This window comes from Myodes glareolus, chromosome 2 (assembly GCF_982192425.1).
Source record: "Myodes glareolus chromosome 2, mMyoGla1.1, whole genome shotgun sequence".
Taxonomy (NCBI): domain Eukaryota; kingdom Metazoa; phylum Chordata; class Mammalia; order Rodentia; family Cricetidae; genus Myodes; species Myodes glareolus.
The window spans coordinates 90,915,517-90,934,070 of NC_142027.1; the positions used below are offsets into that span (position 1 = coordinate 90,915,517).

General features: G+C 36.1%; 1 protein-coding gene across 1 annotated transcript in view; it reads right to left on the reverse strand.

Annotated features, from left to right (window-relative positions):
* Positions 1-10,431, reverse strand: part of LOC148123058 (uncharacterized) — a 79,372-nt gene extending 68,941 nt beyond the window's left edge. The window contains exons 1-5 of the mRNA XM_087897962.1: positions 10,366-10,431; positions 9,956-10,082; positions 9,361-9,456; positions 3,014-3,096; positions 1,614-2,446 (exon numbers count right to left, since the gene is read on the reverse strand). Coding sequence (XP_087754088.1) covers positions 1,614-2,446; positions 3,014-3,096; positions 9,361-9,456; positions 9,956-10,082; positions 10,366-10,431 — 1,205 coding nt within the window. The remainder of the gene's footprint in view (positions 1-1,613; positions 2,447-3,013; positions 3,097-9,360; positions 9,457-9,955; positions 10,083-10,365) is intronic.
* Positions 10,432-18,554: the final 8,123 nt, after the last annotated feature.

Sequence of the window (18,554 nt, forward strand, 5' to 3'; positions counted from 1 at the left end):
TGTTGGAAGGGGAGAGGGTTAGAAAGAAGGGAATAGGGAAGAAATGGGGAAAGATAGGGGGACTGGAATGGGGGGGAGGGAGAATTGATAGATATGGGATCAGGGAAGTATATACCTCAACTAAGGGAGTCATTTTAGGGTTTACAAGAGTTTTGAGTATAAAGGGGATCCCAGGTCCAAGGAGAGATCCCCAGATTGTTCTCTGGACAGAGGAGAGGGTGCCAGAACCGGCTGTGGCCCACAACCATACTGATGAACATTTTGCATATCACCATAGAACCCTCATCTGGCGATGGAGGGAGATGGAGGCAGAGACCCACGTTGGAACACTGGACCTAGCTCCCTAGGTCCAATCGAGAGGCAGAAGGAAGGAGAACGTGAACAAAGAAGGCAAGAGCAAAGGAAACCTTCATCCGACATTGGATGGCGATACAGACGGAGACCCACATTGGAGCACTGGACTGAGCCCTCCACGGTCCAAATGAGGAGCAGAAGGATGAAGAAAATGAAAAAAGAAATCAGGACTGTGATGGGTGCCATCACCCACTGATACAAGGGGACTGATCTAAGGAGAGTTCACCAAGGCCAGCTGGACTGGAATTGAACGAGCACGTGATCTAACCAGATTCTCTGAATGTGGCCGGATTCTCTGGATGTGGCTGGCCCGGAGTCTTTCTGAAAAGCCATTGACAATGACTCTGGGACTTGTTTCCTCTGCATATACTGGATTTTTGGGATCCAGTCTGTTTGGATACTCACCTTCCTGGACCTGGAGGGAGGGGGGAGGAACTTGAACTTCCCATAGGGCAGGAAACCCTGACTACTCTTAGGGATGGAGAGGGAGGAGGAGAGGGAGTGGTGGAAGTGGGAGGGTGTTGGGAGGAGGGGCAGAAATGGAAACTTTTATAATTTAATAAACTTTAAAAAAAAGCAATCTATGTAGTGTGCCATCTCTGTCCTACCAGCTCATCCTTGGAAGTGTTCACAATTATGATACTCTACTGTTAGATAATAGATTATCAGAAAAATTTGGACAAAATGTTTAACTGTTGTGTTGCAAGGACACAAATTAAAAACCTTGAATTTTAAAACAAACTAATATTTATTTAAGAATCACAAAACATCACAGAAAAATAATGTTTATGTAGAGTATAATCTCATTATATAAGCAACCATATGCCAAGAAATTAAATGTGCATCTAAATCTGAACTAGTTTGACATTGGCTGTTTTTGTCACACATTATCTTAACATATAGTCAAGAAACGTTATTGCTCAATTTACTCCTACTAGAAATATTTACCTATTCATAGCAATTAATTCTTGAATTGCATGTTTATAATGATGTATAAATTCTGTTTACAACAAATGTTTGATGACAATAAAGTTAAAATGTGGATAGGATGTTTCTAAATTCGTAAGAACTGTATAGCTGTCTAAGTATTGACTAAGATTTGAAAATTAGTTGAAGGATGTGAGTCTGTGAAATACGTTGGCTAATGAATGAAGAGCCGTACAATGAATTAATGTGAGGTATACTAAGAAATTTCATGAAATGTACCCATTACATGAATTTTGTGATGGTTTCTAAGACTTAAATTTGTTTTAAAGGACTTGCCACATTCTTTACATTTGGAAGACTTGTCACCAGTGTGGAGTCTGAGATGAGTTTGAAGATTTGAGACCTGGGTAAAGGACTTGCCACATTCTTGGCATCTGTAGGGTTTCTCGCCAATGTGGAGTCTGTGATGATTCTTAAGAGTTGAGGCCCAGGTAAAGGACTTGCCACATTCTTGACACCTGTAAGGTTTCTCACCAGTATGGATTCTGTGATGTCTATGAAGAACTGAGACGTCGGTAAAAGATTTGCCACATTCTTGACACCTGTAAGGTTTCTCACCAGTATGGATTCTGTGATGTCTATGAAGAACTGAGACCCGGGTAAAAGATTTGCCACATTCTTGACACCTGTAAGGTTTCTCACCAGTGTGAATTCTGTGATGAATATGAAGATGTGAGACCCGGGTAAAAGATTTGCCACATTCTTGACACCTGTAAGGTTTCTCACCAGTGTGAATTCTGTGATGAATATGAAGATGTGAGACCCAGGTAAAGGACTTTCCACATTCTTGACACCTGTAAGGTTTCTCACCAGTATGGGTTCTGTGATGATTCTGAAGAGCTGAGGCCCAGGTAAAGGACTTGCCACATTCTTGACATCTGTAAGGTTTCTCACCAGTATGGATTCTCTGGTGAGATTTAAAATTTTCATGACAGATAAATGACTTGCCACAATCTTTACATTTGCATGTCTTCTCTTTGGAATTAATTCTCTTATGCATAGTGGGGCAGGCATATCCGTTGAAGCACTTTCCACATTTTATATAATTGTTTTGTCCCTCTTCATTTTGATTGTTTCCATAATGCCTCCCTTGTTTCTTATCATGCTGAAACAAAAAGAAGGTGTGTTACAATCAAAATCATCCTTACAATTATCATGTATGTATTGGCTCTTCGGAAAATCAGACTTCTTCTATGAACTTATATAATGGGAAAAGACATACTGTGATTTTATCTTTTGGGAATTTGTCCCTTTAAGAAGAGGATTCTGGAAACTATTCTTCTTAGAGTTCCTAGGAAACGCTTTAATAACATCATTGAATATGTAAAGTTTCTCATGACTCAAAATTCTATGATATATTTACAGTCTCATTTTATTGAGAAAAACTTCTCATGTTTATCTCATGAATAGCTTGTAACAAAATGTAATTTTTGTTGCAAAAATTCTAGTGAATGTTTAATAGAATACATGTCATTAAATTTTCAGGTTTTTCAATATTCTTTGTAGAAAAAAACATTTTTAAAACTTATTTGTATTTTTTTTACTGAAGAAACTGTTTCTGAAAATCTGATGAATAGAGATTATTTCAATCATGACATTATCCATTCTCTTTTCTTTCTTCACCAAATATTGAAATCATTTTTAAATGGAAGGTTTTAAAATCACTACTTACAGCTATTCCTGATACCAACTTCTGAATACAATCTTGTCTATTCTCCTTTGAAAATAAGTCTTGTGTTTGATGAGAATATAAAACTGGAAGAAAGAAAAATATATAATTATCTGAATTAGTATACTTAGGTGAAACTTTTCTGATATATAAGTGACACAATTATATACATGTAGACATATATGCAAGAAGGCATATTATATAAAATAAACTTCAAATCATTTATTCTAATGGAATAATCTTTTTAATGTAAATGGATAGAATATCTTTTATAACATACATTAAATACATTTTTAAAAATGAAAGGATTGAGTTTATATTATTTTAGAGGTTCCAATCATAGTTTACAGAATAATAAATGAGATTATAGTGGTTTGAGTGAAATGTCCACATATAATCAGATATCTGAATACACAGTCTAATGTTGGTGGATATTTATGGGAAAGATAAAGAGGTATCAACTTACTGGAATACCTATATCCCTGAACACTGGCTTTGAGAATTTTAAAGCCTTCTAATGTCAACAGTGAGCTATCTATGTTCTCCTGTGGTTCTATTTGAGACATGTCACTTCTGCTCTAGCCCCTTGCCAAATGCTTTCTCTGATTCATCATCAAGGATCTTTCTTCTACACGTTGTCTTTATCTTGGAGTTTTATCACAACAATAGATAAGCAGTTAATACAAAGACTATAACCCAAGTACAATAAAATTGTATTTATAAAATTGTATTATGTTCATGGATATCACTCATCTCCATAATCCCTTGAAATGAACAAATTGAGTAATATTAAGAAAAAGACACAATATTAATTAAGAAAGAAGAAAAGGGAAAACCAGAAAGAGTTATTACTAACTGGTCCACAGATAATCATGAATACCATATGGAAAAGATTCATAAAATTTCAGACATCAAGGAAATTCACTAGGATTGATCAGAGATACATTTTCTCTTATTCTTATACAGAAAATAGATGCCTTCATAAAATATAATCTGACTATGACTTTTCATCCCTCAAATGCCCTGAGTTTATCCCCATCTTTACTCATATCTGAATTCATCCACTTTCTGTCACTTCTTATAAAACAAATAGTCATCTAAAGAATAACAATAAAATAATCAGAATAAAAGAAACCAGATAGGGTAAGAGATGAAAAGCAGAGAACGAAGAAGCATAGTAAGCATATGTAGAGAGAAAGACACACTTTTGCACCCACAAAATTGTGTAAAACAAAGCATAGCAAACCTCTAGAAGGTGTAATGTACATAAAGATACCATAAAGTCATTAATAAAAATAAATAAATTCCCAAACTAAACATTACGGCGAAAAAGAATGTAAAAATTCCATTGAGTTGTGTTGGTGATATCCTTCAAGTGCTGGTTATGGGGAATACCTGTAAGTGTGACTTTTTTTGGCTTACATTTTTTAAATTTTTATTTTATTACTTTAAAAAATACCAATTCAAATTACCACACTCTCTCTTCCTTCCACTCTTTCTCCATACCCTCCTACTCCTCCCTCCTCCAATCCTAAGACAGGACAAGGCACCCTGCCTTGAGGCAAGTCCAAGCCCTCCCTACTACATCTAGGTTGAACAAGGTATACATTCAGAGAGAATAGGATCCCAAAAAGCCAGTACATGCAGTAGAGACAAATTCCAGTGCCACTGTCAATGCCCGCTCAGTCTGCCCCAACTGTCAACCATATTCAGAGGGTTTGATCCCATGCTAGTTCACTCCCAGGCCAGTTGGAGTTGGTGAGCTCCCATTAGCTCAGGCAAACTGTCTCAGTGGGTGAACCACTCATCGTCTTGACCTCCTTGCTCATATTCTCACTTCTTCCACTATTCAACAGGACCTAGGAGCTCAGTCCAGTGTTTGGATGTGGTTTTCTGCCTCTGTTTCCATCTTTTGTTGGACAAAGGTTCTGTGGTGATATTTAAGATAATCATCAGTCTGACTACCCTGAAAGGCTAGTTCAAACATTCTCTCCTCTACTGCTTAGGGTCTTAGCTGGGGTCATCCTTGTAGATTCCTGGGCATTTTTCTAGAGTCAGGTTTCTTGCAAACCACATAAATGCTTTCTCAATCAAGATATCTCTTTTCTTTTCTTTTTTTTGGTTTTCTTTTTTATTAATTTATAAAAGTTTCCACTTCTGCCCTCCTCCCGATACCCTTCCACTCCCCTGACTCCTTCTCCCTCTCCAGCCCTAAGAGCAGTCAGGGTTTCCTGCCCTGTGGAAAGTTCAAGTTCCTCCCCCCTCCCTCCAGGTCTAGGAAGGTGAGCCTCCAAACAGACTAGGATCCCAAAAAGTCAGTACATGCAGAGGAAACAAGTCCCAGTGCCATTATCAATGACTGCTCAGATAGTCCCCATGTCAGCCACATTCAGAGAATCCGGTTTGATCACGTGCTTGTTCAGTACCAGTCCAGTTGGCCTTGGTGAACTCTCATTAGATCAGTCCCCTTGTATCAGTGAGTGAACGCACTCCTCACGGTCCTGCCTTCCTTGTTCATGTTCTCCATCCATTTGCATGCAAAATTGAAGATGTCATTTTTTTCCCTGCAGAGTAGTATTCTAATGTATAGATGTGCTACATTTTTTTCCTTTCTTTAGTTGAGTGGCATCTAGTTTGTTTTCAGGGTCTGGCTATTCCAAATAATGCTGTTATGAACATGGTTGAACAAACGCTTTCATAGTATGATTGAGCATCTTTTGGGTATATTCCCAAGAGTGGTATTGCTGGATTCTGAGGTAGGTTGATTCCCAGTTTTCTGAGAAACGGCCATACTGATTTCCATAGTGGTTGCACAAGTTTGCATTCCCACCAGCAATGGAGAAGTGTTCTCCTTATTCCACATCCTCTCCAGCAAAAGCTATCAGGTGTGTTTTTGATCTTAGTCATTCGGACAGGTGAAAGATGGTATCTCAGAGTTGGTTTGATTTGCATTTCCCTGATAGCTGAAGAAGTTAACCTTTCCTCAAGTATCTTTTGGTCATTTGAAAACATTGCATAGAACAAAACAAAGCATAACTCTAGAAGACATAATATACTTATAGATACCATAAGATCACATATAAAAATAAATAAATTCCAAAGCTAAACGTCAAGGAGAAAAAGAATATACACAAATTCCATTGAGTTGTGTTGGTGATATTCTTCAAGATCTGGTTATGGGGAATTCCTGTGTGACTTTTATCCCTACTGAGACTCTCTTGAAGAAAACGTTTTTCATGGGGACTTGTAGTCTGTTGGATATAGTTTAGGTACGATTAAGATTAAATGCTCTTTACATTTCAAGTGCATTTTTCTAGATTCTTTGACAAAATGAATGCAATAGATGAGTGGACTTAAGTTAGTATCTACAACTTGATTTTTTGATCAATATATCTGTTTCTCAGCTGTACCAATATTTTACAAACCTGATTATTAAAACATGTAGTATAATTTAAAACTCTGAATGGTATATTGTTTATAGTTTTATTTTTCATAACTGTCTAAGATATTGTGAGGTTTTTATTTGTTTGTATCCATATGATGTTGAAAACTGTGTTTTTGAGATGTGAGAAGAATTGTTTTAGAATTTTGATATTCTTTTCACTGAATCAGTATATTACTATATCAATTGACCAGTCCTTGAGCATAGATATTTTTACATCTTCCAATATCTTTTTAAATTTATTTCTTCAATGCCTTAAAGGATTTAAAATGGTCTTTCACTGTTTGAGTTCTAATTACCCAAAACTATTTTTTGAGGTTATTATGAAAGACATCATTTCCCTGAACTCCATTTAAGTCTTCCCTCATTTGTGTATAGGAAGACTACTGCTTTTTGTTAGTTAATTTTGCATTCCTTATCTTTGATGAAAGTGTTTCTCAATTGTGCAAGTTTCTACATAGAGTTCTTAGAGTCTTTTATACATAAAACATAGCATCTGCATATAACATATTTTTGATTTCTTCCCTTGCTATTAATCACTTCTACATCTTCTCATTTTGCTATCGTTTAAGCTAAGATTTCAAGTACTGTATTGAATACATATAGAGAAATTGAGTACACTTGCATTGTTCCCTATTTTATTAGAGAGGCTTTGAATTATTTCCATTTAGTTTGATGTGGGCTATACCTTTTCTGTGAATTGCATCTTTTATTTAGAGGTATATCTCTTGCACCCCTAAACTCTCCAGGACTTCTATCAAAAGGAGTGTCAATTTTGTCAAAGGTTTTTCTGCATCTAATAAGATGAACTTCTGGAATTTGACTTTAGTTTGCACATTTGGTAGATTACACTTATTGGTTTCGAATGGTTCATCTACCCCTAAATGTCTTGACATGAAGCCTATTGTAGTCTATCTTTTTGATATGTTCTTAGATACAGGTTGCAAATATTTTATTGATGACATTTGTATATATGTTCATAATGATATTGGCATATATTTCACTTACATATTGGGTGTATACGTGGTTTAGGTATCAAGGTAACTGTCCTCATGAAAAGAATTTCATAGTGTTCTGCTGTTTTTATTTTGTAGAATAATCTGAGGAGCATTCATGTTAATTCAAATGCATTCTTAAAAGATAGAAAGTACCACCTACTACCGTTATTCTGCTTGGATATAGTACTAAAATTATTTTTGATATCCTATTGATTTATTCACAGACTGTTCCGTCTCTAAGTCTTCATTCTAAAAATGTCTGTCTAATTTGACAACTAAAAGGTGACTCACAGCTGGACATGGTACAAACAACAAGAAAACATTCAGTTTTAACTAGTATGTTTATATCAAACCTATTCCATGAACTGTTCAGTGGTCATTCAGGACAGAGTGATAATACACAATAAGGCAGGAAGTCATGGATGACTATAAGAAAATAGAGCTTTCTGTGAACAACATGACAGTTGTCCATATAAACTCAAGAAATTAGGACAGAATGTATCAGACCTGAGCAATCCCAATCCAGATGAAAATCCTTGGGAGACAGTAAGAAAGGAACTGAAGAACCATGCCTTCCTGAGAAGCTACTATTATCTTAAAGATACTTGGATAAAGGGAATGATGTTGATTTTAAGAATGTGCAGCTCCTAATTATTCAACCATATTGTAGGCTATGCTCAACATCCATAATTTTATGGGAGTTTCAGATTAAACTCTGTGAATGTAAAAAAAAGAAGAGGGAAAAAAGCCAAAGATGTCTGGAGGAAGTGGAACTTGGGAAGAGTAAAGAGTTGAAGTTGCTCAAATGATACTGAAAGGAATTATTAAATCACTAATAAAAGTATTAAAAGTAAAATATTGTGGATATTTCTCCAAACATATTCCATTACTGATATAAAACACAAAGGAAAACAAGTGCATATACAACTTTTATGTGGAAATTAACATAAATTTTGATAGTCAAAGATTAGTAGGTGATATTAAATTAGACCAATAACATGTATGACTCTAAACAAGTCTTAATTTCTAAAGAAAATTTTGCAGAAATAGAAAATGTAACCTTTTAAGTTCTGTAGTATCTCACATAAAGAATGAACTCTACAATCCTCCAAAATGAATACAGCTATAAGATTTATATTTCCTGATTTTATGTGAGACTACACAAGAGTGAAAGCCATGTAATTCTGTCATGAGAGCAGAGAAACAGACATGAAAAGGTACAGAGCAATACTCCTTCAAATACTGTGAAACTTTTTAATGCTAATTTTCATTTCAATATTGTTCATTTCAAAGCCTGATAGAGTACAAAGATATGTAAACAAATCATTTTACTTCTGTTTTATATCATAATTTAAGTAAATTATTCAAAGTGACATTTTAGGTCATTTTACTTTTAAAGTAATTTAGAATAATCATTCAATGTGAATTTTTACAGAATTTTACATAGATATATTTGTGCATCTGTTACAGGGAGAGGAAGATTTTTGTTCTGGTCATCTGCTAGCTTATACCCAAAATAATCACACAGAAACTGTATTAATCAAAACATTGCTTGGCCATTAGCTCTAGCTCCCTATTGGCTAACTCCCACATTTTAATTAAACCCATTTTTATTAATCTGTGTTCACTATGAGGTCATCATGGCTTACAGGGAAAGATTTAGCATGTGTGACCTGGTGTTTCCCTGGTGGCTCTCTCATTCTGACTCTGCTTTTCTCCTCCCAGAATTCAGTTCTGTCTTCTCTGCCTACCTAAGTTCTGACCTATCAGGCCAAGCAGTTTCTTTATTGATTATTCAATGAAAACAATACATAACCAAAAGGCCCTCCTACACCATGCATCCCACTTCAGGTCAGAATTTCTCCATGCCCTAGGTTTCCCACGTGTGCCAATGCTTCATTCTGGCTTACCTTGTTCATTGCCTTCTGTCTCTCCTATGTTCATATTCCAGGGCTCTTTGTTTTGTTCAAGAAAGCTGATCAGATCTGGTTTTGACACCGAAAGACCTGCATGTTGGAAGAGACTTATGACCACAACTTGGGATAACAATAATAAAACACATGGATTTCTCGTAAACCACCATACTGATTATATAAAATGGCCTATAATTTAAAATTCCAAAAATGATTTTCTTATTGCTATCTCCAAATATTTTAACACACTGAAAAGCATTTTTGTTAATATTTCATACCTTGAATTTCTTTGTAAATTAGTACTGGATCAAATGCAAATACATTATGAATCATTAAGATGCAAATCAATATATAATCTGTGATGTGTCTAAAGAGTAAAATGTATTATGAAAGTTTGAATGATGAATGTCTTCTCCAGGAGTCAGGAATATATTGACAAGATAAAGTGACACAGAATATTGTGTTCTACATGAACTCCAAGGATTTTATTAAATTGGCAAATGAAAATGAGGCAGACAATTCAGACATAGATGTAAAACATACTTGCAGGAAACAATTATGATGAAGGAATCAGAAAAGAAAAAAGTCTCACCCACGGAGATCATGTTACTGTAGTTCTCCAACATGACTTCCCTGTACAAAGCCCTCTGTGAAAAGTCGAGGCAGTCCCACTCATCTGGAGAGAAATCAATTGCCACATCCTGGAATGTCAAGATTCCCTGTCATGAAAGAAAAGAGGTTATCAAGTGCCTATGTATATATTTCTTTACTTAGACTAAGGATACAAGAGTTCACCACAAAACTTGATGTGTTCTTGCTTAGCATTATTCTAAAAGACATACTCCAAAATACAGTCCATACTAAAAATCCATGTGCTGGAAATATTAAACCAAGTAGGACAAGTTAAGCTGGAGATTTATGGGCTAAAATAGGGTATGTGAATGGGAGTCCGATTATCTTCATGTGAAGTTCCAGACTTCACCCGTGCCCTTAATTATCTACCCTCATGCCAAATTTTTCTTTAGAAACCACAGGCTGAAGAAACATGAGCTGTAAATTTGCAGCCATGCAGGCATACACTGCTGTCAAATAAAAATATGTCAAACATAAGATTGTAGCAAAGGCAAGATTTCCACATCCAAGAAAGAAGCAGAAATTCTTACTGGATATGATTCTAATGACATCAGTGGGAAGATCATGGAAGGGCTGACACCTGTATGTGGTGACCTAAAAAGAGACTTATTTCTGAGTCCTGAATCAGTGCTGGGAACACCGTGGGAAGATTTATAAAGGACAAGTGAAGGATGTAGATTGTGTAGCTGATGCATGGCTTGGATCAGCTGACATCCAAAACTGACTCTCCTCTACAGGGTCCCATCACTGCTTCAAGAACATAAGATGAGTATGAACTAAAGTACCATAAGTTACTCTGCAAAATTTCCAAAGAATCAATAAAAACACCAACAAAAATGTGATTAAACAACTCTGTGAACAACATTCCCCCAAATCTGGTATTCTAGATTAGTGATAACATTACAAACAGTACTTTGTCCTTCATTAATTTTTTTCTACATGAATTATCATGGAGAAGATAGGACAAAAAGGACAAACTACCAAGAACATGCCCTCATCGACAGTATAATTATATTGTTCATCATACATTTCCCTGTTGTCTTTTTCCTATTCTAATTCTTTAACATATTCATTATCACTTAACTACATCTTAAACATTTTTATGATTTTTACTGTTTCATTGTTTAATTGTACTTTATGGATTTTTTTCTGTATGTGTCTGTAGTACACTGTTTTCTTCCATTGTTCTAGTCACATCCTGGGCAGATGTGCTGCTCACTTGAAGACACCGCAAATGCATGGCCAGACTACTAAAACCAGAAAAGTTTTAAATCACCAATGGCAAACAAGATAATCTATGAAAAAAAACAGATTTAAACAATATCTATCCACGAATCCAGCACTACACAAAGTACAAGAAGGAAAACTCTGACCAAACAAAGCTACCCGCACACAATCAAATACATGCAACAGATAACCTCACACCAACAAAACCCAAAGAAGGGAAACACACACTTTCATCATAAACTAACAGGAATTAACAAACACTGGTTATTAATATCTCTTAATATCAATGAACTCAATTCACCTATGGAAAGACACAGACTAAGAGAATGATTCTGAAAGCATGATCCAGCCTTCTGCTGTATACAAGAAACAGACTTCAACCTCAAAGACATATATTAACTCAGAGTAAATGGTTGGGAAAAGATTTTCCAATCAAATGGATCTAAGGAACTAGTGAGTGTAGCTATTTTAATATCTAACAAAATAGACTTCAAACTAAAATCAATCAAAAGAGATGAATAAAAACACCTTATACTCATAATAGAACCAATCCATCAAGGTGAAGTCTTGATCCTGAACATCTATGCCCCAAATACAAGAACACACACATATGTAAAAGAAACATTACTAAAGATTAAATTGTAAATCAAACCATACACACTAATAGTGTGGGACTTAAACACTCCATTCTCCCCAATGGACAGGTAAAGCAGACAAAACTTAAAAGAGAAATAAGAAGAATAACAATTAATGAATCAAATGTAATTTACAGACACCTACAGATCATTCCACCCAAACACAAAAGAACATACCACCTTCAAAACACCTCACAGAACCTTTTCTAAAATTGATCACATAATTGGTAGCAAAGCCAATCTCAACAGATACAAAAAAAATGGAGTAACCCCCTGGATGTTATTAACCACTGTGGTTTAACATTAGTGTTAAAAAGTAACACTAATTTCTGAAAATTGTCCTCAAGCACAAAACTCAAGTCCCAATGGTTTATAGACCTCATTATAAATCATAGCACACTGAACATGATAGAAGAGAAAGTGGGAAGCAGCTTTTAATGCATGGGCACAGGAGACCACTTCCTAAATCTAATAAATCCAGCAGCACAGACACCGAGAGTAACAATAAATAAAACTGAGAAGCTTCTATAAATCAAAAATCACAGTCAATAAGACAAAAAACCAGCCTACTAAATGGGAAAATATTGTCACCAACCCCACATCAGACAGAGGACTGATTTCCAAAATATATACAGAACTCAAGCAATTAGACATCAAAATACTAAATAATCCAATTAAAAATGGGGTACAGATCTAAACAGAGAATTTAAATAGAAGAATCTCATATGGCCAAAAGACACTTAGGGGAATGTTCAACATTCTTAGCCATCAGGGAATTGCAAATCAAAACAGTTCTGAGATACCATCTTATACCTGTCAGTATGTCTAAGATCAAAAACACCAATGGCAGCCTATGGTGGAGAGCATGCAAAGTAAGAGGAACATTCCTCCATTGCTGGAGGGAATGCAAACTTTACAACCACTCTGGAAATCAGTACGGAAATTTCACAGAAAATTGGGATTCAACGTACCTTAGAACCTAGCAATACCACCTTTGGGCATATGTCTAAAGGATGCTCAATCATACTACATGGACATTTGTTCAACTATGTTCATATGTTCATAGAAGCATTATTTGTAATAGCCAGAACCTGGAAACAACCTAGGTGATCCTCAACCAAAGATCGGATAAAGAAAATGTGGGACATTTACACAGTGGAGTTCTACTCAGCAATCAAAGACAGTGGCATCTTAAAATTTGCATGCAAATGAATAAAACTAGAAAAACAGTCCTGATTGAGATAACCCAGACCCAGAAAGATGAGCATGGTATGTGTTCACTCATAGGTGGATTTAGCTATAACCAAATCCTATAGTCCATGACCCCAGAGAAGCCAAGTAACAAAGAGAATCCTAAGAGAAACATATATAGATGCCCCTGGGAAGGGAAAGTAGACTAGATCTCCTGAGAAAATTGGGAGCATGTGGGGAGGGCAGGAGAAGGGAGGTTGGAAGGGGAAGAAGAGGGGAGAAAGGAATGGTGGAAGGGAACTAGAGGTAACAGGATATTTGAGATTGTGAAAAGACAGAGACAGAGAACAAAGAAAGAGATATCTTAATTGTGGGAGCATTTATGGGGCTAGCAAAAAAATTGCCACTAAAGAAATTTCCTAGAATCCACTAGGATGGCCCCATCTAAGATCCTAAGCAATAGTGGAAAGGGTGACCGAACTGGCCTTGCCCTGTAGTCTGATTAATGACAATCCCAAATGTCACCAAAGAACCTTTGTCCAGCAACTGATGGAAGCAGAGGCACAGATCCACAGTTGAGCACTGGGCTGATCTCCCAAATTCCAGCTGAAGAGTGAGAAGAGTGAGAATATGAGCAAAGAAGTCAAGACCATGATGGGCTTAACTGCTGAAACAGCTTGACTGAGCTAAAAGAAGCTCAACAACTCTAACCAGATGGGAAAGGAACCAGCAGAGGACCGAGTTAGGCCTTCTGAATGTGGGTTACATTGTATGACTGGCTCTGACTGGGGGCCACTGGCAGTTGGCCAGGGTTTATCCTTACTGCTTGTAATGACTTTTTGGAACCCATTCTCTTAGGAGGGATACCTTGCTCATCCTAGATGTAGCATGAAGGACTTGGTCCTTTCTCAAAGCAATATGCCTTATCCTCTCTGAGGAGTTGATGGGGTTGAGTGCAAGGGGGGGGGTGAGGGGGGTGGTAACATGAAAGGAATAGGAAGAGGGGAGGGAGGGGCAACTGGGATTGGTACATGAAATGAAAAAAAGATAGTTTTTTAAATAAAAGTTTTAAAAAAGGATGAAGCTAATGTGCAAGAGTCAAGGATGATGGAGAATACAAATACCCACACACCCTTCCCAAACACACAGCCCTCTACCTCAGCTGGATTGAAGGAGATATTAACTAGCAGAAATAGAAGCAGCATACATAGGGCATGTACTTATGCACCTGATTTAATATTAGAAATTAAGTAAGAAGTGGACTCATGAACAGATCCATAACCCAGAAGCTATCTCTGATTTATATTCATTTTCAAATGAAAATTTACTTTTTTCAAGGAATTGTAGCTAGGATAAGAATTTACTTTCAAAAGTATGCTGCAAGCCAAGCCTCAAAAATTCAATAGCAAGCTAGGCGGTGGTGGCACACACCTTTAATCACAGCACTCAGGAGGCAGAGGCAGGTGGATCTCTGTGAATTTGAGGCCAGCTACAAGAGCTAGTTCCAAGACTGGCTCCAAAGCTACAGGGAAACCCTGTCTTGAAAAAAAAAAACCCAACATCCCAAAAAATTTAACAGCATCTTGGATGTTCCTTGTCTCATTATGTTAAGTCAGAACTTTATATCCTTTCTTTCCCTTATATCTCATCTTATTTACACATTTTCTTATCATATTTTCACACACACACACACACACACACACACAATATTACAGATTCCAGTTGAGTGTATTGGAGGATTCTGTTTCTTTTGGCTTTTCTTGGGCTATTTGTCTTCTAATTGTTTTTTTCTATTATTCTGTGGTAGTTTTTGTTTTATCTTACTATACAATAGTATATTTTTTGTTATTATTCTCCCTTAGAAACCAGTTTTTTTGTGATGAGAGAAAGAAAGGGGTTGGATCTGGATGGGAAAAAGATGGGGAAGAGTTGGGCATAGTAGAGTTGAGACAAACACAATTAAGAAATTATGTAAGGAAACCTGTTTTCAATAGAAGGATAAGTAAAAAAATCATATAAATAGATCCCTATTTTTCTGAAATATTCATATGTAAACATCCATGTTAACTGGAGGAAATGTGTAGAGATTCCATGCAAGGGAGTTTCCAATGCAAGGAATCAAATGTATAATTAGGGGAAAGTTCATTTTCTGCAAAAGATGTGATAGTTTATGTTCATTACTTGGCAATGCTTCAAAATAATTATTTCTGATAACATGAATCCAACATATCCTGGTTAAAGAATCAAACACTATATATGAAATCAGAAATAAAAAACAACCAAACTAATGATCTTTGAAGTGGTAGACATTGCCACAGAGAACTGAATACAGGTGAATGAAGTCAATATCAATACATTAAGATAAACTGATGACAGCTTTTCACACACAGAGTCACATCATTTTTGCTGTGATAGTGATTGCCCAAGGAATAGAGCATGGAAACTGTAGTGTGAATACAACAGTATCAATTTTATGCCACGCATAAGCTACATATGTCTGCCACATTCCAGATTCTCAAGTGAATTCCATATACGGAGTTTTGTTTTCCACAAGAATATGCCATTCCTGATTCCACTTTCACATAACTGAAAAAGTTTTGCTAGGCTACGCATTTCATGTGAACGAGCATGCAGTTTCATAAACCAGTAAACCAAGAGAGCCCCATGCAGAAGTCATGTCATATATTTGCATTTTCTGTCTTTATATGAGGATATGACTTGGTCTCTGGAGGAATTGGGCATCAGAAAACTACAATATTCCTCTGTTACAATGGAATCCTTCAGGATAAGCATCATCAGTTCATTGAGGATCTATGTCTTGAAAAAAAATGAGCAGGCAAGAACAAAACAAAACAAAACAGTGGGAATTTGACACAATAGTATATATTTAAAGACTCAATCATAACTGTAATAATTTAGCACAGACAAGCAAATATCAAAAGAAATAAACTCCGTAGGCAAGACTATGAGAAGCAGAGAAATGTGCAACATAAATATTTCAACTTTGTAGAAGCAATTGAGCATAGCTGCTGTGCAGAGACATACTTACTATAGAACCATCCATCTCTTCTGAGCTTCTGTTCCTCGATTCTCTCTAGAGGATTTGCTTTTAAAAAAAGTATCACTAAATACCATTCACCTGCTACATGCACAGTCACCATCTGCAGAGCCTCAGAAATCAGGGAGTATTTACTCCTGGCTTGGTTAAACGGATACTCAAGAAAACAAGAGCGATTAAAATCCTGAGTTTCTCCCTTGCTGAGTTCAAGTGGTTTGCTCAGGAGTCACGTTATCCAGTGAGATCGTGGGCTGCACTAGTTTGTTGTACTCAACCAAGGCAAAGCATCAGTGGGGAAAGGAAAGCTGAACTCAAATGCAGATTAAAATCTTATAAAGCTTATCATAACCTCTACCTTGCTTTTACTGGCATGGTTCACAAAGATGTCGGGGCTGCTAGTTAGATTAACGAATAGAAGCTGTGGAATGAAGCACAAGGGAAAGCAATTTTATTTCAACATGCAGTTATTTGGGACTTTGAAATTTTGAGAGAACTGCAAGTATTTTTGCCTTCTTTTAATGGAAGCAGTAGAGTTCAAGATGCTTTAACAGTAGACATTGTTCATTAAGCATGTAGCATATTACCACAGTATGTTATGATACATTCTTATGGACTCATATATTCTGATATGAAAAGCAGATACTGAGATTTTCATAATTCCCATGAGGACCTACTGTTAGGAGCCCTCTTTTTACTTAGACATGAATAACAAAGAACTATGTATGAAGGATGTGGGGATAGGTAAAGAAGGACGCCTAGTAAATAAGAATGGAACCTTTGAAGCTCGGTTTCACTCTACTTACTTATTTCACTGTCACAAGGAGACAGTAGATTCCATTAGAACCTGATGTAGCACAGATAGACCATGTTCATGCACAACACAACCACAGAATATGGTTTGAGAAAAAATCTGTTCCGTGTCCCTGATTCTTGCTGTGCTTTGTACAGAGAGTTTTTATTTGTTTGTCTCTCCTCCCTGACCATATAAAAATGCTTTACATTGATGCTGAACTATTTTGCCATACATTTTGATCTTTCTGACAATTTGACAGTCTCTACTGTTTGGATAAGTTAGTTACGTCTCCCAGTGTAATAGGTGTAATGGATTTATTCATCAATTGTTGTCCCCAAAGCTTTACTATCAACTGCTTCTCTCTTACTCAGAAGCAGAGCTGAATGTGTATAAACATGTGGATCTAGATGTTTGACACAGTAATAACTCTCTTCACTGTCTGTGATCTCAAGCCAATCTAACGTGTAGGATTAAAAGTAATGAATGGCATTCATCTTTGAGAGATTATTCATGAGAAAAAATTCTGTAAGTATGCTAAACCTTAAAAAAACTTAAATTTATTAACATACAATAAAAATCCTACATGATACTTACAAAAACATTTCCTTCCATATTATGTGTTGTCAAGATAGTCATTTGAGATATAATAACCATGGATTTGTGGAAAAAAATCATTGTTTAATGAATACTCCTAAGGAACAATATTATAAGTTCTATGAGAAAACACATAGGTCAAATCTTTGAATATGAGAATTGTTTTTACAGTTAAATCTCATCTAACTCATGTGTTTGAATACATGACACACCATAACATAAGTTTATTCCAAACAACACTGACACAATTAAGGTCACGGACTCATGATTTTTAGTTCACTTTTGGAGAATGTAAATTATTTTGAGTTTTTAAAGATAGCCTAGTGATTTCAGACATACTGAACATAACTGAAGATGTTTAACTGTTAAATATTAAGAATGTATTCCTTTCTTTAGTCTATGACTTTTGACTTTTAAAGACATACTAAATTTGAAAACAAGCACATAAAGGAGAAGAAATTCTGTGGGGAAACCCAACAAAATTAAAACTCCACACTTCCTTCTGTAGTGAACAAATTTGGAATGAGAAAAAAATATGAAGGTGACTATGACAGTGCCTCTCTCTCTACCTTCTTGAGAGACCCTCAGTGCAAATGATGAGAAAATTACAAAATCCCATCAAACTTCTTCACAGACCTTGAGAGAACAATAATCAAGTTTATATGGAAAAACAAAAACCCAGGATAGCCAAAACAATCTTCTACAATAAAAGAACTTCTGGAGGCATTACCATCCCTGACTTCAAACTCTATTACAGAGGAACAGTATTGAAAACAGCTTGGTATTGGCATAACAACAGAGAAGTCGACCTATGGAACCGAATAGAAGACCCGGGTATTAACCCACAAACTTATGAACACCTGATATTCGACAAGGGAGCTAAAGGTATACAATGGAAGAAGGAAAGCATCTTTAACAAATGGTGCCTCATAACTGGATGTCAACCTGTAGAAGAATGAAAATAGATCCATATCTATCATCATGCACAAAACTCAGGTCCAAATGGATTAAAGACATCAACATTAATCCGACCACTTTGAACCTGATAGAAGAGAAAGTG